The 23,790-nt window shown below is 52.7% G+C and overlaps 2 protein-coding genes and 1 long non-coding RNA gene across 4 annotated transcripts; 2 read left to right on the top strand and 1 right to left on the bottom strand.

Moving 5' to 3' along the window:
* The first annotated feature begins 844 nt into the window (after positions 1 to 844).
* On the top strand, positions 845 to 10,274 carry RAC2 (Rac family small GTPase 2). The gene is made up of 7 exons (XM_084505696.1): positions 845 to 1,112; positions 4,049 to 4,120; positions 5,728 to 5,845; positions 7,298 to 7,360; positions 7,913 to 8,072; positions 9,173 to 9,307; positions 10,026 to 10,274. The coding sequence occupies exons 1-6, from the start codon at positions 1,078 to 1,080 to the stop codon at positions 9,301 to 9,303; spliced, it is 579 nt and encodes a 192-aa protein (XP_084361822.1). The 5' UTR covers positions 845 to 1,077; the 3' UTR covers positions 9,304 to 9,307; positions 10,026 to 10,274.
* Positions 10,275 to 10,784: 510 nt separating this feature from the next.
* Positions 10,785 to 18,006, top strand: SSTR3 (somatostatin receptor 3). 2 transcript variants are annotated; one of them, XM_084505676.1, is made up of 4 exons: positions 10,785 to 10,946; positions 11,054 to 11,378; positions 15,210 to 15,414; positions 16,138 to 18,006. In XM_084505676.1, the coding sequence occupies exon 4, from the start codon at positions 16,193 to 16,195 to the stop codon at positions 17,396 to 17,398; it is 1,206 nt and encodes a 401-aa protein (XP_084361802.1). In that variant the 5' UTR covers positions 10,785 to 10,946; positions 11,054 to 11,378; positions 15,210 to 15,414; positions 16,138 to 16,192; the 3' UTR covers positions 17,399 to 18,006. The 2 variants fall into 2 exon arrangements, with proteins under 2 accessions (XP_084361802.1, XP_084361801.1); XM_084505675.1 differs by having other exon boundaries at positions 11,054 to 11,385.
* LOC311429618 lies at positions 14,313 to 20,064 on the bottom strand. Its single transcript, XR_014688298.1, has 3 exons — positions 19,808 to 20,064; positions 19,281 to 19,360; positions 14,313 to 15,047 (listed from the first exon to the last, which is right to left on the bottom strand). It is a non-coding gene; the product is annotated as an uncharacterized lncRNA (long non-coding RNA).
* Positions 20,065 to 23,790: the final 3,726 nt, after the last annotated feature.

Genomic DNA, 23,790 nt, shown 5'->3' with positions numbered 1-23,790 from the left:
GCTCTTTTCCAGGCTTAGCATTGCAAGGCAGAAGGAAGGAGAAGCTCACAGACCCTCATTTTGAGGGGCAAAAGGAAGGAGTAGAGCCTCCTAGAATGCTCAGAGCCACCTTTCTGCTCCATGTCTCTTCTTTCTTCAGGCTTTGCCTCTCCTTATTGCTTAGCTTTAAACTCTTTTACCTTCTGAGCACAAGATGAAGGAGGTCTAGCAGCAGTTTTCATTGGCTACTTTTGCACGGAGGTTGCAGGAAGGGTGGGTAGGGAGAAATTGGCTTGCATGAACTTCTCTGTTCCACCAGTCTTGGCTTTTATAGTAGCAGCAGAAGAGAGAATATTCAGTTCATCCTCTGATGTGTTTGCTCCACTTCATGGTAAACACGTAGACAGAGCCAATACTTCTTTGTACTAGCAATCTGGGGGCAGGTGGGGAGGTGCGACAGGACCTTATTGCCACCAGTGTGGTGGGACAGGGCAGCTGTGGGGTGGCTGCTGCTTCATAGAGGCCACTTCAGTTCCTTGTTCAGCTTTTGCAGAAAATATTATTCCTTGTGACGTTTTGTCGTTGACACGGATTCTGGGAAGACATGAAAAATCTTCATTGCCCCAGCTCTTCATTCCTCCCCAGGTCCCACTGAAGACATCCTTGCCTGTTTACACCTCCTCCAAAGTTTGGATGATGAAGGAGGGAGGGGGAAGTCCACCCTCCAGCCTCTCACCCCTCTCTAAGCTTTGTTCATCTCCCGTATAAAAGCAGTTTGGTGCCCCCAGCCGTCCGCTGGGATGGGGCAGGAAGGGAGTGGGTTGAGACACACGGGGTGAAAAAAAAGACAGCAATAATCTCCCAAACCACAAAGTCAAGCACGCCCCGCCTTCAGCTAACGGCCTGGGCTCAGGGCGGCGGTGGGAGGGGAGGAGGGACCAGAGGGCGATTGAGTAAAGTTCCCTCTTCCATTTCCTCCCTCCCTGCAACCTGCCACTCGCCTCAGCTCAAGGTCTGATAACTCACATTTGCCCGCTGTTTGCCTTGGCCTGACTTTCCTTTGCCCCAGGCACTGTCCTCCGCCACGGGCCCAGGGACATGCAAGCCATCAAGTGTGTCGTGGTGGGAGATGGGTACGTACCCCCTTCTTTTTCTGTGGGTGCGGGGAGGGAGGGGTGGTGGCAAGGGGTGAGGAAGAAGGTCACTGCTTGGGGAGACTTCCCCAGGCTTGCTGCTGACCTCTGGCAGCCTCGCGTTGCCTTTCTCGCTCTCTGTGTCTTCACCAGGGTGAGGAACTTACCTCTGGGGAGGCTGGGGGAGGGTGGAGGAGAGGGCATTTTGAAGGGCATCTGCAAACAGGCATGGAAAGTGGGGCTGTCCTTCACCGGCTTGGCAGATCTGGCCCGCACACAGGAGGTGGTGGCGTCGCTGCCAGGCTCAACCTGTAGGCAGGAGTCAGGTTGAAAACCCGAGAGGTGCAAGTGCCCTCCTGCAGGGAAATGGCTCCTTGAAAGCCATCTGCTCACTGGGGCTGAGAGAGGACAGGGCACTGCGGTCCTGATCCTGGTGTATGCATGTTCAGACACCTTGTCTCCGCCTCAGGGTGTCGGGGAGAACATTTGCAAGGGGTTTCTGTGGGCACCAGGAGGAGGAGGTGCTCGCACTGAGGTGGGCACAGGTATGTACCCCTTTGGGAGGGGGAGGCAGCCTGGCCTGGCCTTCGCAGCACTTTGGCAGCTCTGCCCACATCCTGTGTGCTTTGGAAATGGCTCGATCTAGGGGGACGAAAAGGGAGGTGTGGGGGACCACGTCTACGGTCCCCCTGCCCTGTGGGATGAGGGGGTGAGGGGAGCAGAGCCCAGCAGGTGGGCAGGACGTTTGGCACGGAGTCGGTTAATTCATTTCCCAGCTAGGAGCTGGCCGGACTGTTATCTGGGGCAGCTATCAGGTAACAGATGAAAAGACATTTGCAGCAGCCCTGCTCCCCACAGTCACTTCCTCCTTCAAAACTACCCTGGGGAGGAAGAAGTCTTTAAACATAACAATAAATGTCAGACATATTTTCAGGGGCTGGGGGAAGGGAGAAGGAAGGAGACAGCCCCTCAGAAACATCGTTACCTCTCAGCAAAGTCCCCTGAAAGCTGCAAGCTAGAGCTGGATGAATAACGCCACCAGGCATTTAACCATTGCCTTGTTAACCCCCAGCTTCCTCTTCACCCATTGCCACAACGCTTGTAACCACCCCTCAAGGCACCGTTCCCTCATAACAAGGCTAACCCCACTACGTGTCCTGCTCTCAGACCCTCTCACTTCAACCCCTCCTAAATCTGTCATCTGCCCCATCATTTTGTTTATCTGCATGCTGCACCTCTCCACCCTCCATCTTGCGACACAGAAGTCCAGACATCCCCCTTCACTCTGAGGTCTCATTTCACCTCCCTTCACCTCCCTCCCAGCCACCTCCCTGTCACCCTGCCATAGACCAACCTTACTGACTACAGGACCTTAACTAAAACCCCTCATGTTCTCCCATGGGTGTTCTGGCCCCATAGGCCTCTCCATCACATACCATCGACCTCCTAGTGCTCCATGAATTCAGTCCCAGGAACCTGCAGGTGTCCAGATCACTAACCCCACATGTCTCTTTGCCATAACCTTCACCCTTTCACTGACTTCATATTCCTCTCAGTTGAATCAGACTAATTCAGAACTGTTCACCCTTCCATCACTAACTCATACCCCACAACCCCATAGATCTCCTGAGCCATTCCCCACACACTTTCAGGAGGCCTCCATGGCACTCCTTCAATAACAAGAGGGAAGCAGGGGAGCTGGGGAAAGAGGGAACTCGGAGAGGAGGAGCTCAGAAAGGGAGGTGGCAGAGGGAGGAAAAAAGAGTCAGAGCATGCTGAAGAGCTCGGTTTCCTCCTCAGCTGCTCCACAGTGCAGCGACTGGGGCAGGTGCCTTGTGACCAGGGTGAAGATGCCAAGTGTGCATGTCAAGGGCACAGTAAAATGCAGGGCCACAGCTCTGCAATGGGAGACCTCACAGTTACAGCTGAGGAGGCTGGAGCATGGGTCCATGGCCAGCAGGAGTGCCTCCACCAGAAGGACTTGGGCTCTTCCCCCAGAAAAGGCATCTCCTTGATCCTGCAACTGTGGTTGTAGGCTGAGGACAGAGGTTGCTCTTCCCACTTCTACTTTGCACATGCTGAAACTGAAGCCTGGCCAGGCTTTCCCAGGCCACACAGACCTGAGAAATGATAGCTGAGCAGAAAAAGGATTCTCTGTCCCATACCTGCCCTGGCTGCTTTATCTTCTTGGAATTTCTCTCTACTTTTTTTTTTTTTTTTTTTGCCTCACCACAGGCTTCGCCTTGCCCATGACACCTCCTCCCCTTGCCTGACTGCCCGTTTCCCTTCTCTGTCACATCAGTGCTCTCACCCAGCCTTGGGTTATGCTGCTACCCCATCTTATTTGCTCTCCACCCTGCTGCAGCATGTGGGTGGGGGAGGCTGAGGAGAGAGGAAGCACGAGCTACTTGCGCAGAAACACCACAGGCAGCCTCAGGCAGCCACAAGGAGAGGCACCTTGCTGGCTGCTGGCGGCTTCTGGTGTCGGTGATGTTGCAGCTTGCAGCAGCCCGCGGATGGTACAGATGGGCAAGGCTGCAGACAGACGGACAGCTTAGCTCTGACACTCCTGCACCAAGTCACTACGTGTATATCCTGGCTGTGAGTGTGCAGCACCGTGCACGCACCAGAAAATGGGCTCACCCCCAGCTCGGAGTGGATGCATTTTGGCTGAGTGATCTCTGTACCAAACCATAAAAACAAGCCTTCGTGCTCAAAGACAACAAACAGCTCTGGGTGACATCCTGTCTTCTTTTCTACCAGTTGTCTGTCCTATGGCTACACGTTGTCTGGTTCTGTGAATGTGTTTCTCCTTCCAGGGGTTTCCTAACAGGGCTAACTTTGAGGCATGGAAGGATTTCCCCATCCTCATGTCACCCTAGCAAGACTGATGGCACTACCATTATTCCCTGCTATGTTTTTTCTTTCTCTTCCAGAGCTGTGGGGAAAACCTGCCTCCTTATCAGCTACACCACCAATGCCTTCCCAGGAGAATACATCCCCACTGTGTGAGTGACACATCCACAGTCATGGGGTGGGTGGGAGGTGGGAAAGTGGGATGCAGAAAGCCCGGTTCTGCACTCTGAAGGCAGGGTTGCAGTCTCCAGGCCAGCAGAGGAAGAGCTGCCAAACCAACGAAGGTGCCTCTGCACTGCTGGTCTGTCATTCACAGCACAATGGCCTTATAAAACCCTAGTATAATTGGGGTATTTGGGAAACATAAACCAACTCTACCTGCCTGCTAAGTTTACAAGTAGCAGGTGGAGTCTTGCAAGGCGAACCAGTCAGGCAAGGGGCTACAAAAATGGGACCAGACCCAGGAGAAGATGACTGTCTGGACAGGGGTCTACAAACCTTCCTTGTTTGAGGTAATGTCATTGGAGCAGGCCCTGATAACCCTGGTGGTAAGAGTGCAGGATTCAGATAAATGGCAGAGCAGAAGCACTATGCAATTCAGCGGATGTGTGGATTAGGTAGCAAGCTTAGAGCTGCCTTTGGCTGAGTGGTCAGGTGTATTTGTCTCCCCCCATTACGTGGGGTATGTTTGGAGACACACACCATGCATACTCGTACCATACCACTGGGGTGTGGAGTATGACTACACGCTCCCTGAGGAGGGAGAAAGAGTGTGTCACACTGCCAGTTCAGGTGCAGGAAAACCTCAGAGCCTCACTTTTTTTTCCCAGACCAATTTGTATCAGAAGCTGCAATAATAACTGTGGCAACAAGAACCCATCTCACCTCAATCTGGTTTTTGCAAGGACATCATCCCTTCCTGGCAGGTGGCCATGAAGCGGACGTGTGTTTTGTGGGCCACAGACCATTTATCTTTATGCCTGAGATTTGTGGCTGGAGATGGGGAACAGAGGCCATTTTATGCCCCTAGGCAGTATGGCTTATCTTACAAAGGCAGTGTGTGCCATGAGCACATTCAAAAGGTCTTTGCATTGGTTCCTTCCCATCTGTTTTTCTTTATGAAGCTTATGAAAAGATACACCAAAATGAACAGGAAAGAAAATTTTCTGAGAACCCAGGGCAGAACACCTCTATGGATGTAAAAGCCATTCTTGACAATATGTCTTTGTTCCCAAGCATGCAATCCTGACAGCTGTTCTCAAATATTTCATTTTATGCTTTCAAAGAGGAAGGGAGCACACCTGGGTATATTGACCTCTGCTCCAGCAGAGATGTTGAGGAGTGCAGGGCTTTGGGACAGTTACAGAGACATGTGTTGTTCTTCCCCACTCTCAAGGATAAATCTGTGGTTTAGAGCACAAATGAAAAGCATGGGGACTTGACTAGAGTAGGAATGGTTGTGGGAAGGACATTGAGGAGATAAGCAGGAGAATCACACATTTATTGATCTGCATGCAAGACAAAGAAGGTGAAGCTGCAGCCAGGCACCTGTTGAGGACAGCTGGGTGATGGGGAGGATGTTGATGTTGAGTGGAAATTCTGTCAGATAGAGGTTCACAGGAAACCAGCATCAGCCACGTGAGCTGAGAAGAGGAATCACTACGCTTTGCCCTGGGGTACACACAGTGAATTTTCTGCCCCACTGGAAGAGCTCCCTCTTCTATTTTTTTGAGCCATGGTTTATGCCTCTGCATTTCAGGTTCGATAACTATTCCGCCAATGTGATGGTTGACAGCAAGCCTGTAAATCTGGGGCTATGGGATACTGCTGGACAAGAGGATTATGACAGGCTGAGGCCTCTTTCTTACCCGCAGACGGTGGGTCACATTCCATGCTCCTCCTCCCTTGTTCCTCTTTCAGATATGTTTCCTTTCCCTGCTGAAAAATCAGCATTTGCCATACAGCAGTGACGGGATTGTTCCCTTCTCTCTCTGACCTTTTCTGACAATATTTATGTTGATACACAGTGCCTGGATACCCTAAAGGTAAAAGGCATTTATAGGAGTTTTGAAGCCCTCATCTAAATGTCATTACTGGGTTAACTCAGCAAGAAAACAGATCCTCAAAGATACTTTTGAGTCCACCTGACACCGATTTCAAGGTGGGGTTAGATGCCTTACACACCTCTGGTGTAAAAATGCCCTTCTTATGAAACCCAAGTGTCTCAGGGAATTTTGGAGCTGAGGCAGGAGCTTTCCACATTCCTATGAACCCCTATGCTGGCCTCTGACCTTTACAAGAAATCAGGTGTGTGGACACGTATTTGATCCACTGGAGCCTCAACTAAGCCCAAGCCTCTAACAGAACAAATGGATGGTTCTTATCAGATACCGTGTTCACCGGTTTTTCACCACACTGTCAGAGTGATTTTAGGATTTCAAGGTCACCTCCCCTGAAGTTGTTCCAAGCAGTCTCTTGGCAAGTGCAGAAAGACCCTCCTGCCTCAGGCATTGGTCTGAAGGTTGCCATTGCAACCAAAAGGACTAGGAATTGAGGGCACAGTTTGTTTCAGCTAGGTTCAACCACCTGAAAGTCAGATGCCTGATAGGAGCTGCTTGCCTAGGCTCCTTCTGCAGTCAGTGCATATTTCTCAACATGCATATTTCTCAACAACTTGCTTGCACCCACTATGGGACATGTGCCAAGCACAGGTAGGGTAAAGTCTTCTGAGCCCCTGGTGGCTATAGAAGTATGACAATGTTGGGCCTGACACTCCTGTTTAAGATAGCTGAAGTTGGATAGAAAAAATATAACCCTGAAGGGTTTGCCTTTGGGGTTTGGCTTTGTTTTGTTTTTAATGGAAGTCTAACTTCTGCCATGCACAGGAAAAGTGCTTATGTGGATAACATCCTCTGCCTTATTTGCCTCCTGAATGTGCACTTTTGGAGTTCAATGCAGTTTTTTTCTCAGCAGCAGGCAAAATTATTCTGTCCTGAAAACTATCCGACGTTCTATGAGAAATGAACAGGGCACTGTCAGACCGTTTCCCATGAGGATGAGTGTGCCTACCACAAAAACCCCATCCTTGTAGTTAACATTTTGGCTCTTCTGATAGTGGTGGCTATGGTTACCATGAGTCAGGGGAGCAAATATTCGTCTCTCCTCTAGAGACAATCAGCAGAAGCCTGGACTGTGTCAGATAGTGAGAGATAGCTTTCCCCAACATGACCCTTCTTGGTGCCCACTCAGTTTTGCTGTCCCTTCCCTGCCTTCTGTATAGCAATCCCGTGTGCTCATCCTAACTCTGCATCTTGGTTGTATGCCTACAGGACGTTTTCCTGATCTGCTTTTCCCTTGTCAGCCCAGCATCTTATGAAAACGTCCGTGCTAAGGTGAGATGGTGTATCCTGGTCCTTCAAGGGTTGTGGAGGGTGAGCTTGGTGTTGGTCTTGCAAAAAGAGTGACTGTGGGTGGAAACTGCTAATGAGATGTCTAGACCCAGAGAGGTAATGTCCTTTTTTTTTGTGTCAGCCAGAAAGAATTAAAACATAGTATTTCCTTCCTACAACTTTCAAGTTTCTCCTTGGGTTTCAGGGAGCCATGATTGATGGCAAACAGCTTGTGCTTTTGCCTAGTAGACTATGCTCAGCACCGCCTCTCCTTTCACCCCTCACTATTCCCCTGCTCTGATGTTTCAGTGCCTGAGGGACTCAATTCATGCTTTGAGCTCCATGTGAAAGATTATGCCTGTGGACCTGGAAACAGGCTGGTCTGGGCCAGGGTATAGTGCCCAACACTGGGTGGAAGGGCAGTGGGGAAGAACTAGTGGGGAAGAATCAGCTATCTTGATGGATTTTTTTTTTCAGGCGTGCCTCTTCGTTTCCCCTTGAATGTCTATATGTGTAGTTATCTCTCTCATCTTTGGCATTTTGCTCCCCCGCTAGTGGTTCCCCGAGGTGCGGCACCACTGCCCTAGCACGCCCATTATCCTTGTGGGCACAAAGCTGGATCTTCGTGATGACAAGGACACCATTGAGAAGCTGAAGGAGAAGAAGCTATCCCCCATTACGTATCCTCAGGGTCTTGCCCTGGCCAAGGAAATCGGTATGTGCTTGCAGGCAACATCTTGGGCCTACTGAAAGGAGAGAGGCAAAAGATAAAGGCTTCCCCTTGGCCTAATGTGGCTTCCTTAGAAGTATTTCTGAGGAACATAGGGTGACACATGAAGGGCAAAATGAACTTTGGGAGGCTCAGGAAGGAGGTGGGCTCCTTGACGAAACCTCAAGACCTCAAGCCTCTGTCTTCTGCCCCTCTCTGGATGCCACCCTCCACACACATATAGTACACATACACAAGTGCCTACATACACACTTGCATGCCCTGCTCTCCTTTTACTCTGCTGTTTCTATCTGGGCCAATACTTTTCTGTGAAAGCCGCAGCTGCTCTGTGGGCAGAGGCCTTCCGGAAATAGGCGGAAGACTGAGTTTTCTAACATCTCTCAGGAAGAGCTGCAACTGCAGCTTCCTGTTCCTGCCTCTGATAAGCAGGGTTTATGCATGCAACCCCACACACTACATGTATCTCACCCCATCTCTGGACACCAGCCCCCTTCTGTGTTCTGGGACATGCACCAATGCCTGTGCCTGGTAACCCCTCAGATGCAGCAGGCAGAGAGAGCAGAGAGGGGGAGAAACCCAGCTTAAGGGAGTGTTCAACTGGGAGTTTAGAGGAGAGGGTGGCCAACCAGGATATCATAGCCAGACTCATGCAATGGCTCTGCTTCGACTAGTGGGGAAAAGGCAAGCCCTGGTCTTGTACAGCTGTAAAGCTTTGCCCTGAAGTCACTACTGCTTGAGTGAGTGAAGTGTGTCCTGCCAATGTTTAATGGATTTGGTCACACAAGCCCTGTCTACTCAGTTTGGGCAAGAGCCAAGTGCCTTGCATGAGATCTCTGACAATTCTGGAGCCCAGAGTCCCAAAAAGGAGGTGCTAGGTGGTTTAAGATGCCACTGAGGGTGCTTGATGCCAGGCAGACTGAGTGACACTTGCAGCCTGCGGATGCTTGAGGCCTCATCTCAGTGATCTGTGGTATTCCTCCTCCTCCTGCACGGGTTCTCTTCTGAGTCAGGACACTTCACAGCAAGCTCCCAGACACCCCCAATCTTCTTCCTCCTCATGACAGCACCTGCTTTCCTCCCAACAGACTCCGTGAAATACCTCGAATGCTCGGCATTGACGCAGCGCGGCCTCAAGACGGTGTTTGACGAGGCCATCCGAGCAGTCCTCTGTCCACAGCCCACCCGGACAAAGAAACGAGCATGCAGCCTCCTCTAGGAGAGTAAGTGTGAGAGGGATCTCTGGGGAAGATACCAGTGGCCCTTTGTGTCTCCTGCACCCAAATGGTTAGGACCTGCTGCGTCTGGTGGGATGGGTCACCCTCAGAGAACAAGAGGGAGACAGCAGTCATGCTTTGGGAGAGGACAGGACGTGGTGGAATGGAGAACATGGGCCCCTTATCCACTTCTCCCTTTCTGCCCATGTGCAGGTTTGCCACCATCTCTGGGTGCAGGGAGGCACAGGATTTCCTACCCCTGCCCTCACAGAAAAGGACGGTCTGTCACTTTCTGCCACTGAGGGAACAGCATCCAAACCGCCCTGGGCATGGCCAGCTGTGAGCTATGCAAAGCTACAGCCTTTGCCTATAAATAAGGCAAAAAAAAAAAAAAAAGGCTGTTCCTTATTCATGGGAAATTGCCTAAATGGCCCTTCCTCTTACCAGAGCCTGCTCACCTCAGGGGATGTTCTGTGTGGCTGTGCATTAGCAAGCAGCAGCTGCACCCCCAGGACTCCTTTATTCCTCATATTGTCCCTTCCTGCCCTTCCCCTTCAACTCAAGGAGACAAAACTTTGGCCAGAGCCTGAGGAGAGAGAAGAGTGAGAGCTTTCCAACCAGGGCCTGTCCCTCTTCCTTCTCCTACCACCGCCGGGGCCAAGGGAGGGAGAGCAGGAGAACAGCCGAGCGGGTCTCACAAGGCCTGTCCTTGTATTGTCTGCAGATCCCAGCCCCATCCTGACGCCAGGCTGTGCCTGACACGCAGGAAAGCGATGACTCCACCATCCCGGAGCTGAGTACCTTCCAGCAGTCACTGCGCTTCTCACTTCTGCTGGCTTGAAAGACTGTTGTGGGTCTGTAGCACTGGTTCGACCTTTTGCACAACTGCCCCACGCCCCGGCTGCCCCTTCCCTTCCTCATCCTGAAGTCACAACATAGTGAGTAGGACCCAATAAAAAGACCGTACGTCCTTGCCGTGCCTCTGGTGTGTCACAGCTCAGGGGACAGAGGGACAGCAGTGAGCAACATTTGGAGGCACCCGTTAGCCATAACCCTCCTTTGGAAGGGGATACCCAGGTGGGACCACTCTGAGCTTGGTTCTGGGGAGCCCAGAAATTGCAAACACGGTGTCAGCAGGGTGATCACACCTTGGCTTTTGCCCTTCTCAGGCTCCGCATGTCCACTTGAAAAAGTTTCCTCCTCCCCTAGCAAAGCGTTGCCTCTTCTGCAAGCTTTGGGAGGGAACACCCTTACTCGGACTGCTCTCTGCAGTGGCTGTCCCTGCAGGGTGCTGGGGAAACCCTTCCACCAAAACATTTCTGCACGAACGCTCCTCAGCTGGCGTCATAGGCGGTCATATCGGTACCCACACTTGCTCACGCCGCCAGGCACAGGCAGAGCGAGAACAGGAAGGGGGAGGGAAGGGAAAAAAAAAAAAAAAAAAAAAAAAGAAAAAGAGAGCGCGAGAGAGGAATGAGTCACCAGTCCAGACAAATTGCCTCCGAGTCACTAAAATTAAGCCGGAGAGAGTGGTCCCAGCGGTACGATGGATCTGGCAGCTGTGAGCACCTGCCTTTGCTGATGCATTGCAGGGACTCGAGAGTCAGAAGTGCTACAGGGTGGCTGCCACCGCCACCGCTTGCAGGTGGGAGGAGGGCTCCGGGTGAAATGATTGGCACTGCAAAATCCTGCAGTCCTGGGAGGGCACGGGGAAGCCGTGGAGTTGAGCCAGCTCTCCTCTCCTCGCTGCAGCGCTGCCGCTGAGCTTCCCAGGCTGCGTCCTGCACCGAGGGTTGGTGTGGGTTGTGTCGGCATCAACCTGCCACAGCACAGCCCCCGAAGTACCCTGCTGCTGGGGAAACTTGTGCGAGTGCAATTCATGGCTGGATCTGCCTACAGCAGTTCAGTGATAGGAGACACTATCTGCTGGTACCTGCAAAGCCATCCTGGAGGACATCCTGTGGCAGCGAGTTCCACAAATGACTGCATTGCATGTGAGCTGACAGACGAATTGCCCAAGCCCCACACAGGGGTAATGCAGATTGTGCCAGCATTGCTCCAAAGGAGCACAAATTAAGTCTTGGGTGCAGGCATGTGCCTGTGGGTGGGCAAGGGACAAAAAGCCCTTGAGACTGGGACCCATCCTCCCTAAAACATTGCAAACATCACCCAAACCACTGAATTCCCAGCAAGTTGTTACTCTGCCTCCAGTTTCAAAGCTTTTACCTCTTCAGTGTGTTCAATGCTCTGTCTTCTATCCCATGCATCAATGCAGAGGGAGGAGAGGCTTTCCATATGCATGAAGCAAAATTGGTTAATCTGTGGAGGGGCACGAGCTGAGCTCCCCTTCCAACACAGCTCGAGCAGCTTGCACAACCACCGGTGGAGCTGCCTGAGGCTGAGAACGGGGCAGGACTCCAGGCATTGAGGAAGCAAGCTGGAGAAATAGAAGTTGTGGTCCTGTGACTGTGCGTATGCTAACACGTCCTGCAAAGGTTAGCTGGCATGGGCAGGCCTCTGCTGTTGCGTGGCTGTTTCAAGACACGAGCCCTTGGGCTCTCCGTGTGGTGCGTGGACACGGCCCTGCCATGACAAAGACAACCACTGGGTGCTGCCCATGCCATTTCTTCCCCAGTGAGAGCTCATCTCTGCTGTGGCTCCATAGAGCATGTGGCCAAGACCTCAGCAGAGGTGTCCTGACAGTTTTCTAACCTGCATTCACCTGTTCACCTTCGAGCAACACTGGCTGGACATAAAATCACACCAGCAGTTATGGAAGCCCAGGTTTTAGCCCATGGCTATGTTCTTCTAACAGAGATACTCCCTGCTTGTGCTGAGGCTGGAATTGGCTCTAGGAGCTCAAATGCTCGTAAGAGCAGTGCCAAATGCCAAGAGCTGTGTGACTGCACAGTACAGGGAGTCATCGCTGTAGGCTGCAGGGCAGGGAGGGAGTGAGGAGTATAGGGAAGCACTCAGAGCAGGGAATGGGATGGGGAAATCCTAATTTCCTTCCTGGAGAAGTCCAGTTACAAATGAGCTGAATTTCTTGCCCTGCCCCATTTCTTCTGGGTCCACCCTTTGCAGCACAGATTAAAACAGATGGGAGAGTTTGGGGCTAATTAGTTTTGTGTGTGTGTTTTGTTGTTTTTTTTTTCTTCCCCAAAGGAGGTGTAAAAGACATGAGATTCTGCAGGGAGCCAGGGGAGGGAGAAAGCTGAGACAGACAGCCCCCTATTTGCTCATCTGCCCCCCGCCGGAGATGCTCGAGGGGCAGAGCAGAGGGCAGCAGGATCTGTGTGCTCAACACCACCCCTGCCTCTGAGCATCTTGCCAGCCAGAGGGCTTTGCTGTCAGCCTGCAGCTCCGCGCAGCACCGGTCCCTGCCTGCAAGATGCTGGCAGCAGGGAGCTCCCGGGGAGGGGGGCATTTCCACAGCGCTTTGCACCACCATCACCCCTCACAGAGGAGGTCCTGGCGGAGCTGAATCCCCCCCGCCACGCCACTCTCCCACCACACAGCTGCTCTCTGCATCCCTTTCTTCCCTCATCTCCCCTCCACTCCCCCCGGCTCCCTCCTCCTTCCACCCCGCTCCTCCATCGCTGCCTCCCACCCCCTTCCCTGCGCTCTCCCCTCTCTCCTCTCTTTCCCCTGGTCTCTCTCTCCCCCTTTCCCCTCTCCATCCCGGTCGCTCCCCTCCCTTTCTCCCTCTTCCCATGCCCTATCGCTCATCCTTTCATTCCCATTCTCCTGCTGCTGCTCCTGCGCCTGGCGCCCATTGGTCGCCAGGATCCGTCCCCCAGCAGCTGCCACCCCTCTCCATCTGCCACCCCCAGCCTCCGGGCCCCCTTCTCCTGCAGATGGACAAGGGACCGGGGTCCGCTGAGCCACCAACGTGGGGATGAGGAGTCTGGCATCCCTTCACGGCCACGTCCCCCCCATGAGTGGGTCCTGGGGCTGAGGAGGCGAAGTCCAAGCAGCAGGCAGAGAGGGGCGATGGGCAGGCCCAGGGAGGAGGACGTGCCTCTCTGCTGATGGGACATTTTAGGACTCGCTCCCTCCTGGGACTGCTGTGCTCAGTTGCTTTTAAGAAAGCAAGGGGAAGGGGAAAACTATGACACGGATTCTCCCGGTGGAGCAGAGGAAAGCATGCGTCCCAACGACACGTAAGTACCCGGCGGGCACCCGCTCTTCCCGGCTGTCTCCCACGGGCATGAGTCCACGCAGAAGTTAGCTCCGAGTCCCAAAGAAGCCTGCTGACCCCCCTGCTCTGCCAGCACAGCCTGGCCCACACCGTTTTGCTCAGCCCTGCAGGGAGGCAGCGGCCGTCCTGAGCCGGGATGGGACCACGGGAAACAAGGTGGGCAGGAGGGGAGGGTGGCAAGGGGCTTGCAAGTTGCTGGGCTCAGCGGTCTCTCCCAGCTTTTTGTCCTGTTTTGCAACCAGGTTTTACCATCCCCTGCCTCCTCCCAAACAGTGCAGAAATATAGAAAAAAAAAGATTATTATTTTTTTTTCCCTAAAAATAGCAGTGGCACTAATTCCCTGCCCCTCCTTACCTCTCTGCCCACCCCTGTTCTCCAGCTGTATGGGCCAGGAGCATTACAGCAGCAGCTGTTAGGAGACCCCAAGCCTCTTGCAACAGGTGCTGTTCACATCTCTAGGGACAGACCCCAAGCAGATGCACGCTTTCGGTCTGAAGCCAATTTTCCTCACCACTTTCTACCTACGTGGGTGCTGCCAAAGCAGCCAGCAGCGTGGATCCGACCCAAATGAGGCACTGATGTCCTGTGGTTGTTCTTTAAAACCAGCCAGAATATCTGCTGTGGAGCTTGGGTTGGTAGATGGTACTCGAAAAAGTTAGAGGGGCGCAGACAGACCACGCCTGCTAAAAGACAAAGTTTCTCTACCATAGCTGTTTGAGCAGGAGAATGAGTTTATAGCAAATCTGTGTTTTGTGATGTATGCTTTTGCATTTTTGGTAGGGCTTTTGGACCTCTGAAACTGGCTTTAACGTACTGCTAAACAGCCTGAGCCACCAGCTTTGAGGTCTAGACCCCAGACACTTCCCCACATGCTTTTCACCCCAGCATGAGCGTCCTTATCCGTATTTGACATCCATGGGGCTCTTCTCCAAATGTCTTTACGGAAATTCATGTGCACGAAGGAGGAACATCCACAGGAGTTCCTAATGATGTCCTCACATTTTAGAGGATCATCTTTTTTATGAACACATTGTTCTGGTTTCTGCCACCTTTCACAGGGCTCTTTCTCCCTAGAGCAGCCACTGCCCTCCCCTTTCCAGCAAGAGCTAATGGGCACATGCGTCACTGGAACAGCAGTGGAAAAAACATCAGAGGAAAGATCCTGGAGCTTAGAAACTGAGTATCAAATCATTTCCTACTCTGCTTATTTATTGCATCCACTCATGGTGTGTGGGTCAACCCAGTACTGCAGGACCCCAAGAGATGGTCTTCCATCAAGACAGTGCTTCACAGCCCAAGGCACATGTAAAAAATCCTAAACAATTCCAGTCCTTCAAAGCCCATTGAAGTATAGCATAAAATGTTTATGCAATAGCCAATAGGAATGGGCTTAAGATAGAGTTGCCCAGTTGTCTTTTAGTAGGACATATCAGACGAGGTTATTTCAGCATAAGATTTGGTACATTTGTGGAGTCTGATGGGTTTGCCTATCTGATATTCAAGGGATCCATCCAAAACGCAGGTCTCCCCTGAGGTTCCCAGAAGCTGAATGACATCAACAAAAAAGACAAAAAGCTGTACTATCAAGACATGTGTGAACAATGTTGGGATGCTTTGTAAAATCCTGTCTTTGAGAAAAGTTTCTGGAGTGTTTCTGGCCACCTAAAGGTTGTTAATATTGGGAGTCCTTTCCTTTGAGATCCCCAGGTTTCCTTTCAAGAACAAAGGAGCTTCAGGGCCCTAAGAGATCTGTCGGGATGTGTAAAGGTGAGCCTCAGGGTCCCTGTACTCTTCCACCAAGTCATCATCATTCCCAAGGAGCTGGTGCATCAAGACGGTGACCCTGCCAGTCCAGAAAATTCCGCCAGAGCTGGAGTGATTGGGAAAGCATCACACATCTCCCCTGCATAAGGTATGTCAGGGTGTCTCTGGTCTGGAGTATATGCTGGGCACTGTTACTTGTCTGGAGCCCTGACTATAGACAAAAGGCACGTCCTTCCCTTATCTGTCTCTTCTCTCCCTGCAACTTCTCACCCAGTGTCAGCAGAGAGCTGGTGGAGAGCTGAGAGCTTGTTTGCTCAAAGCTCTCCCTGAGTGAGCTGAGAGTGCTGTTTCCATGCCAAACCCTGATGTGACGGGCAATTGGGCAACCCACATTAGGAGGGCTGGGACACGGCTTTGGTGTTGTGAACAGCTGGGGCAGGCAGAGCCCCTTCCATTAGCAGTGTGTTGCAGGGTGCAGAAGGAGAGAGAGAAAATGACAGAAAGACGAGAGAGAGAAATGGGTTGATCCCTCTTGGAGTACCCAAAATAATCTAGCTCTTTCCTTTACTTTCAAACTAGCATGACACAAAAGAGCGACTCTCCCTGTTCCAAACCTATTGCATGGTTCTTTCCCTGAGGATCTTCCCCTGGAGGAGAAGACCTACTGGCCACTCATGTCCCTGTTTATCTCTCCATGCCCACTGTGCCTCCCAGGTCTGGATGGGATCGTTTTTGTCCCACGTGTTCCCGTGGCTGCCAGCATCCACAAACCCACCTTGACTCCCCACACCCGTTCACATTCAGACTGTTAATTGTTCAGCTGTCGTATCCCCAGTGTAAATACCCTTTCTTCTCCTCTTCTCACCTGCAGGTTGCTGACTGATTCTGCAGGGAGACCTCCCCTTGCCCTCTGCCCTGCCTCTGCTATGGACACTTCTACTTTCAGCCTCCCCACACCGGCAGTGTCAGAGGAGGGGAATGCCTCTGGTAGCTGGGCAGGCTTCACCACCGCCAACAGCTCCACCACCGCCAGCCCCGGTGTGGTTTTCAGCGGTGTCCTCATCCCCTTGGTCTACCTCATTGTCTGCGTGGTGGGGCTGGTCGGGAACTCCCTGGTCATTTACGTGGTCTTGCGGCACTCGGTGAGCGAGTCGGTGACCAACGTCTACATCCTCAACCTGGCCCTAGCCGATGAGCTCTTCATGCTGGGCCTGCCGTTCCTGGCCGCACAAAATGCCCTGTCCTACTGGCCGTTTGGGTCCTTCATGTGCCGCCTGGTGATGGCCGTGGATGCTATCAACCAGTTCACCAGCATCTTCTGCCTGACGGTGATGAGCGTTGACCGCTACCTGGCCGTGGTCCACCCGGGGAAGTCCTCCAAATGGCGGACAGCACGGGTAGCCAAGGCCGTGAGCGCGACCGTGTGGATGCTGTCATCCGTAGTGGTGCTACCCGTGGTGGTCTTCTCAGACGTCCCCTTAGGCATGAGCACATGTCACATCCAGTGGCCAGAACCTGCCTCGGTGTGGAGAGCTGGCTTCATCGTCTATACTGCCACCCTGGGCTTCTTCGGGCCGCTGCTGGTGATTTGTCTCTGCTATCTCCTCATCGTCGTGAAGGTCCGCTCCTCCGGCAGGCGGGTGAGGGCTCTGTCCTCCAAGCACAAGCTTTCAGAGCGCAGAGTGACTCGCATGGTGGTGGCCGTCGTGGCCGTCTTCGTCCTCTGCTGGCTTCCCTTCTACGTCCTCAACATAATCAATGTCGTTTGCCCACTGCCAGAGGAGCCATCCCTCTTCGGTGTCTACTTCCTCGTGGTGGTGCTGCCGTACGCCAACAGCTGTGCCAACCCTATCATCTACGGCTTCCTCTCCTACCGCTTCAAGCAGGGCTTCCGAAGGGCCATCTTCAGGCCATCCCGCCGAGTCCAGAGCCAAGAAGTACCGGCAGGTCCACCAGAGAAGACGGATGATGAAGGGGAAGAGGGGGAGATCAGCAAGATTGCCCAGAACGGCAATGACAGGCAGGAACGCCCGCTATGCAGCGGGGCAGGAGAGAGCAATGAGCAAAAACCACTCCCTGAGCAGCCTGTGGGCTCTGAGAAGAGCAACAAGCTGCACGTCAGTTATTTATGATGAAAGGGACGGTGCAGGGGAAAGAGACATTGAGAGGTGGGATCCCCTTCACCCTCTGTGCTGTTCCACCTCAAATGCAATGGGCAAGGTCAATACAAGGGAATATTAAAGGTCAAGATTATGCTTAAGGATGAAGAGGACTCCATGAGCTTGTGGAAAAAGCTTATGAACACGAGAAGCAGTTTGCCCTGAAGGAAGAACAGGAAGGAAAACTCTCTGCAGCTAAGACCTGCCAGCCATTTGCATGAATGGCTGACCCTTCTCTAGCTCTCCAGCAAGTCTTAGGGACAGCTCCTGCACTGCTCCTGGCTGGAGACCACGCTGACTGCTCAAATCCTGCTCTTTCTTTCCAGGGTTCTCATGGACTCTGGGCAGGCTGATGAGAATTACCTGGGACAGCAAATGGGATGTTTCTTTCCTGAACTCTGCAAACTTCAGGTTTTCCTGGTGACTCTGCACCCTGGTGGATGATGTAAGAAGGGTAGAAAAGAACTTGGCAAGGCATGGGTTGGAAGCAAGGTTTATTACAAACTGAAACACCCTTTCCCTTTTCCTCTTCCTCCGCCTGACTGTAAATAAACAAAAAATCCTTTGGACTTAAAGGCCAACTGAGCAAAGCCACTCTGTGTGTTAAGAGGAGGGGGGAATGCTATAGATTTGGCTCTCCTGGGAATACACAGTGCCTCTGATCTCTGTACGGAGCAATGTTTGACTGGTACAGGAGATCAAAGCATGTATCAGCAGAAAAAGGGAGCAGAGGGGGCTTGGGAGATCTCCAGTGTGTGAGATTTATGGATGCAGAAGTCTGGGAAATACTACAAAGTGATGGTTCTTGTGGGAAATGAGAGCGTATTTGGCTCTGGATGGGGAAGAAATGATGTGTCTGCATGTGCACGAAGGTGGCTGTGTGTGAAAGTATGCAAGTACATATGGCAATGTGAGTGTGTGTGAGTGTGTGACTAGTTGTGTAAGAGTGTGAGAGGACGTGTGTCACTGTGAGTGCTGGGGGAGAGCTTGCTTCTGTGTGTGATGTTGGAGGAAAGCTGTTGGTGGCTCTGAGTGCGCAGGCTGGAGGAGCAGCAACGTACAAAGGTAGGATGAAGGTCTCTCCATTCACTTTGGCTTCACTCCTGCAGGCTCTGCTAAGTGTCTGTCCCAGCACCTTGAACTTCTCCATGAATGTTGTTGCTAAGCTACATTCTCATACCAGTGCCCTTGGTCATGGGCACATCCCTCCACAAATAATTTAGAGGAATGGAAGGGAGGGACCCATCAGGAGGAGACATGCCTCCCTTAGCTCAGGAGATGCTGGAGGAGGCAGTCTGTGGAGGGTCAGTGACAAGAGCTGGCTGGGTGATCAAAAAAGTCTCACAGGTCACTTGAGAGAAGTCATGAGGTGTGAAGGGATGGCTTGGGGCATGGGTGCTGGCTCAGAGGACAAAGCTCTGAACTGGGAAGCAGAACAAGCTGCAGTAGCTGAGGATGGAGTGAACAGAATGACTTTGTGAGGAAGCACGAGACAAGGTCACCCAAAGATTGTGTGGGGAGAAGCGAAGGTCTGGCAGAGGTCAGGGGAACAGAGTGCAGGACACCTGAGTTTGGGAAAGGACTGTAGCAGGGCTTCAGGTGAGGAGGCATGCCTCAGCCAGGCCAGAGAGCAGAGGAAGGGTGGGAAGGGATGGCAAAAATAACCAAGATGAAGACATTTAGCTAAGCCCTCCACCACTGGTACAGCCACCACCTCCCTGACCGACAACACTTGTCCCTGTGACTCCTCCACCCTCTTGTTTCCTCTCTGAGCCCGGGACCCTGGTGCCAAGCCATCCACGCCTGCAGGCTCAGCCTCAGAAGCCAACGCTGAGCCACCAGTGACACCACCCACCTTCTGCTTAGCTCCTCTGGCAAAGTGTGCTTGCTCCCCTAAGTGTGGGCAGTCATATGCTGAGGAGTGTGGCTCAGCTCCTGGGGAAAAAAAAAATAATAATAAAATAAAAGTGCTTGGTAGCCATTTTCTATCCTCTGCTGCATCTTCACATCTCCTCCTCCTTCCATCCATGCACCAGCTCCCCACGCTGTGGGCCCCGGTGAGAAAAGCAGCCAAATTATTCATGGCCGTGGGATACACAATCTGTTGCACTAAAAAGGCCTCGTTTTATTTTTTATTGTTTGGCTTGGGAAGCTCCTGCAGCATCCACTGGATGAAGAGCAATAAATCCTAGCAGAATGAAGACGAGCTGCAGAAGCTCTTGTCTTTATAAGAAGCAACAAAGAGTAGAAAGTCAGAAATGTCTGGCTACCAGGTGGCCAGATAAAAGGACAACACAACACTTTAAGTGGGGGCCTGTGCTCTGCCTCTTGCAGAGAGGAGTAAGGCAAGGGGAATGAGGGGCACAACCAGCACAGAAATACCTGTAGGATAGAAGAGAAATGCTGTCAGCTGGGGAGCACGGCGGTGGTTGATGAGCAGGCACCGAGGAAGGTGTGAAACACGGGATGAGGACCTCACAGGAGGCAGCTGAGCGGGATGGGGGGCAGATATGGGAAGGGTTTCTTTCTCTGGAGCGGCTGCACAGCTGCCTGGGGAGGTGGGGGGAGCTCCCCGGCTGCCAACACTTAGCAGAGATGCTCTCCTTCCCCACCGAACCGAGCTGAGGCTTCGTTTCGCACGCCTTTGCAGGTCCATCTGCTGCAAGTCACCAGTTGAGAAACTCCGCCGACTGCTTGGCTTCTTAAAACACCTACATATCCAGAGAGCTCAAGCACTGCAATGCCTGCACTGATGGGGTATGCCACCGGGACCCCTTTTTGGCACAGGGGATGTGAGCCCACCAGAAAGGCAGCTCTGCAGGGGAGCCAGCTGAGGAAGGGAAAATTGGGGGTCTTTAGTTTGAACAGGAGTTCAAATGAAAAAAAAGATCACAGGTATCATATCATTCTGTCTTTGGTTTCCTTCTCCCCCCTACACCACAGCTTATATTTCAGTGACAAACCGGGGGGGTGGGAAGAGGTGAAATGAGGTAAACCAAGAAGATTAGGGGGAAAAAAGAAAAAAAAAAAAGGTATTTTTGCCTGAAATTCATGAAGAGAAAATGAGCGCTACAAAACTCTGCAAAGTATCGCCATCGATTAAAAGGCATTTGGGAATGATGAAGGTTACCTCCCTGTCTCCCCACACTGCCCTCTCTCCTCGGCTCTTTCTCCCTCCTGGCATGTCCCTGGCTCTTCCTGTGACAATGACACTAAGCCGGGTGCCCTTGTGGTTCTCCTGAGGACAGCACGGCTGGCTCTGGGCAACCCAAAGGCCACAGGGACCATGCGCAGCGGCTCAGTGAAATTCTGGCCGTGTGTCGGGGGGGGATTTGTTCCAGTCAGATGTGGAAATGGATTTTTCTATTCTGGGTGCGGAGGCACGGAGATAAGGGCTCCGGCCCTGCGCCACACAAAGGGTTTTATTCTCATCACGTAGAGATGGGAGCTGCAAGACTAGAAAAGGCCGCAGTGATTTCAGCAGTGTTGTGCAATGTCTCTTCCCAGCGAGTGTTTGATCGCAGGCAGGGTGTGAGAGATGCGGGGAGCCCATCCTGCTGGCTGCCGAGAGCTCGTACGCACATGTCAGAGTGCAGAGGAGCAGATACAGAGAGGCGTATGCACGCGATGCATATGCATAGATGTAAATGAGTGTTTATGTGACGGCGTGGATATGTGCGACCATGTGAATGTGTGTGTGTATATATATATATCCACGTCTGTGGGTGCTTTTAATTCACGCATATCTGCGAGTGCAGGAGAGCATACGTGGCCACCACGAGGATGCACGCACGCCTAGACATGCGTGTAACTCCTGCACGCCTCAGCCCAAGCGTGTACGTGAGAAGACAGCACATCCACACCCCCACAGCCCAGGCAGAGCCTAAAACTGGGCGCTGACAACGTGATGGTGCAAATGAACCCCCCTCACACACACACACACACACCCAAGCACATTTCTGCCATCCCAATATCTGCACAGGGCAGCTTTGGACCCCCTCTGTTTGACCCCTTCTTCTGGAGAGAAGCTGGAAGGGCAGGGAACAGCGGTAGGGGAGGGGGTCCTGCAGCGAGGGGATGTTTTCAGGCTGTTCGTAACGCAGCCCACACTTTAATGTCATTTGAAGCTGTTGTTAGGGAGCCGGTGTATTTGTAATCAGCAGGGTAATGCAGTGGCTCAGCACAGACAAATGCAAAACTGTCCTGGCTGCTTTCTGCGTCACTTGCTGCACAGGACTTGGAAAAACGGGTTGTGGGGAGGGGGATGAAGCAGTTAACCCATTGTCAAAATAGGAGAGCTAGTAGTTAAAAGAGGCAGGGAGATCAAAAAAGGGAAGCCCCCCCCCCCCCGAAAAGAAGATGCTCCTGGCTCTCCTGAGGATGCAACAGAGAACTGAAATGCTTTATCTGCTCGAACGAGTGGAAAATATGCAAATATTTGCTCATGAAAACTTGGTGTTCTTTGCCTTCCCAAGCATAAAATATGCAAACGCCACGCAGCGCACAGCCGGCTCGCTCAGATCTCACACTCAGCACGTCATGCACACACACACACACACATGGCATGTCCATGCAGCCAGCTGTGGCACGTCCCTCTGCACACCACAGACAGGGATGTGTGGGAAAGAGATCTCTGTGCCTTGACTCACTTGCAGCACTGCTGTTTCGTCTCTTCCCTGCAGTGGTCTTTAAGCTAAGCTGGCAGAGGGGACAGGGGGATGTGTGTCAGCACCCAGCCTGCTGCCACCCACCGGGATGCCATCCCCAACCACCTCCTGCTGCACAAAGCACGGTGCTTTGCTGCACAAGTATCCAAAAACACCTGGTGTGGTGGACCAAATGCCTGCAGAATGTGGCAAGAATCTGTTTGACCAGGCTTAGGACCCGCTTCAGGATGGTGGGATCTCTTTGTTTCAGCCCCCCTGGTGCCAGGATGGTTGCAACTGGAAATATCACAAACCCAGGAGTTTCTGTGAGCTCTTAAACAGCAGCTTCCCACCTCTTGACACACAGTGCTTGTTTCTCTGGTGAGAAAGCTCATGGGCACCTCTGGAGAAAATCTTCTTGACCTAACCCACTGTTCACCTTCCAAAGCACTCCTTGTGAAAGATTAGATGCCCCCAGGAGCTAGCTACTGTTAATAGCTGCTCGCTGTCGCCAGGAGAGGGCTAGGAGTGTGTGTAGGACGATGGTTCAACACAAGAGTAGAAGCTCCTGGGTCTAGATCAGAGTGGATGGGGAAAAGAGGAGCCATTGAGGTGGCAAGAGGGGCTCTAAGAAAGGGTCACCTGTGGGGAGAGGGCAGCCTGGATGACATGCATTGAGCTGCAGCACATCTCCAGCTGATGCAGGGTGCCAGCAGGTCCCAGATATCCCGTTCAGATGTGCCTGGCAGGCGTGGCACTGAGATGAGCTGTGGGGGACGAGCACAAGCATCCATCGTTCATGCTCAGTGCTGGAGACTGCCAGCTTCAGCAAGGGTTTTGCTCTAGCTGCAAGCACAGGTGAATGGCTCTTCCAGCTGCTCCACGTGGCGTTTAAGCAGTGCACAGTAAAGAGGAAAAAAAAAAAAAAAGGAAAAAAAAAAAAAAAGGAACTAAAAAAAAAAAAAAAGTAGTAGGTTTGCCAGGCTTTGTTCCATGTGAGAAAAGCCAGGCTGCCACGCTGACAGAGCAGGCCACAGAAGAAATCGCTGCTGGCAGAAGTGCCCTCAAACGCTGCCGCAGGAGGCTGCGTAAAGCCAAGGAACGTGTCATTCCTCGCTGATCCAGGCCCCGCTCGGGCAGCAGCTATGAGTGAAATGCAGCCACGCAGCTGACTCGTAGCAAGCCTGCACATCCTCAGCTGTCCCCCCGCCAGCGGCTTCAAGCAGCGTTGGTGCTCCTGGGTAGCAGGGACTGGCTGCTGCACAAGTCCGCGGGCTGGGAAAGATTTCCCTTCCCACCCCTCTCTGCACTCCAGCCTGGGACGATCAGCCATCCCCAAAAAACAGAGCTGGGATGTGCCAGAGGGCCTGCTGGCACACGGGGTGACTTGGGGCACCCCAAAAGTCACCGCCACCTTTCCATACCCTGTGTGTCCTCCTCCCCATCTGCAGGCGCTGAGGAAGAGCGAGGCCACGAGTGAGGCCAGGGCTGAGCAGTGATGAAGAGGAGAGCCCCAGCCCCGGCTCCTTGGGGCACGTGTGACCTCCCTCCCCGAGGGTGGCGGAGGCAGCAGCCAGGAGCGTGAGCTCTGCTTCCAGAAGGAATCAGCTGAGCAAAGCGCGGGGCGGGTGGAAGGAAGGAGGCAGGGAGCGCGAGCCAAGCCCGACACGGGGCAGCGCGGGGGGGGGGAGGCACTCACCAAGGCCTCTGAGGCGGGAT

This window comes from Aythya ferina (assembly GCF_964211825.1).
Source record: "Aythya ferina genome assembly, chromosome: 1".
NCBI lineage: Eukaryota > Metazoa > Chordata > Aves > Anseriformes > Anatidae > Aythya > Aythya ferina.
The sequence above is the reverse complement of the archived record's forward strand: the minus strand, read 5'-3'. Positions and strand labels throughout refer to the sequence as shown.

What these genes read in the sequence shown, in the direction of transcription:
- RAC2 (XM_084505696.1), top strand. Translation starts at nt 1,078, where the DNA reads ATGCAAGCCATCAAGTGTGTCGTGGTGGGAGATGG. An exon ending in TGTGTCGTGGTGGGAGATGG is followed by an intron (nt 1,113 to 4,048) that starts GTACGTACCCCC and finishes TTTCTCTTCCAG; the next exon opens with AGCTGTGGGGAAAACCTGCC. An exon ending in ATGAAAACGTCCGTGCTAAG is followed by an intron (nt 7,361 to 7,912) that starts GTGAGATGGTGT and finishes CTCCCCCGCTAG; the next exon opens with TGGTTCCCCGAGGTGCGGCA.
- SSTR3 (XM_084505676.1), top strand. Translation starts at nt 16,193, where the DNA reads ATGGACACTTCTACTTTCAGCCTCCCCACACCGGCAGTGTCAGAGGAG.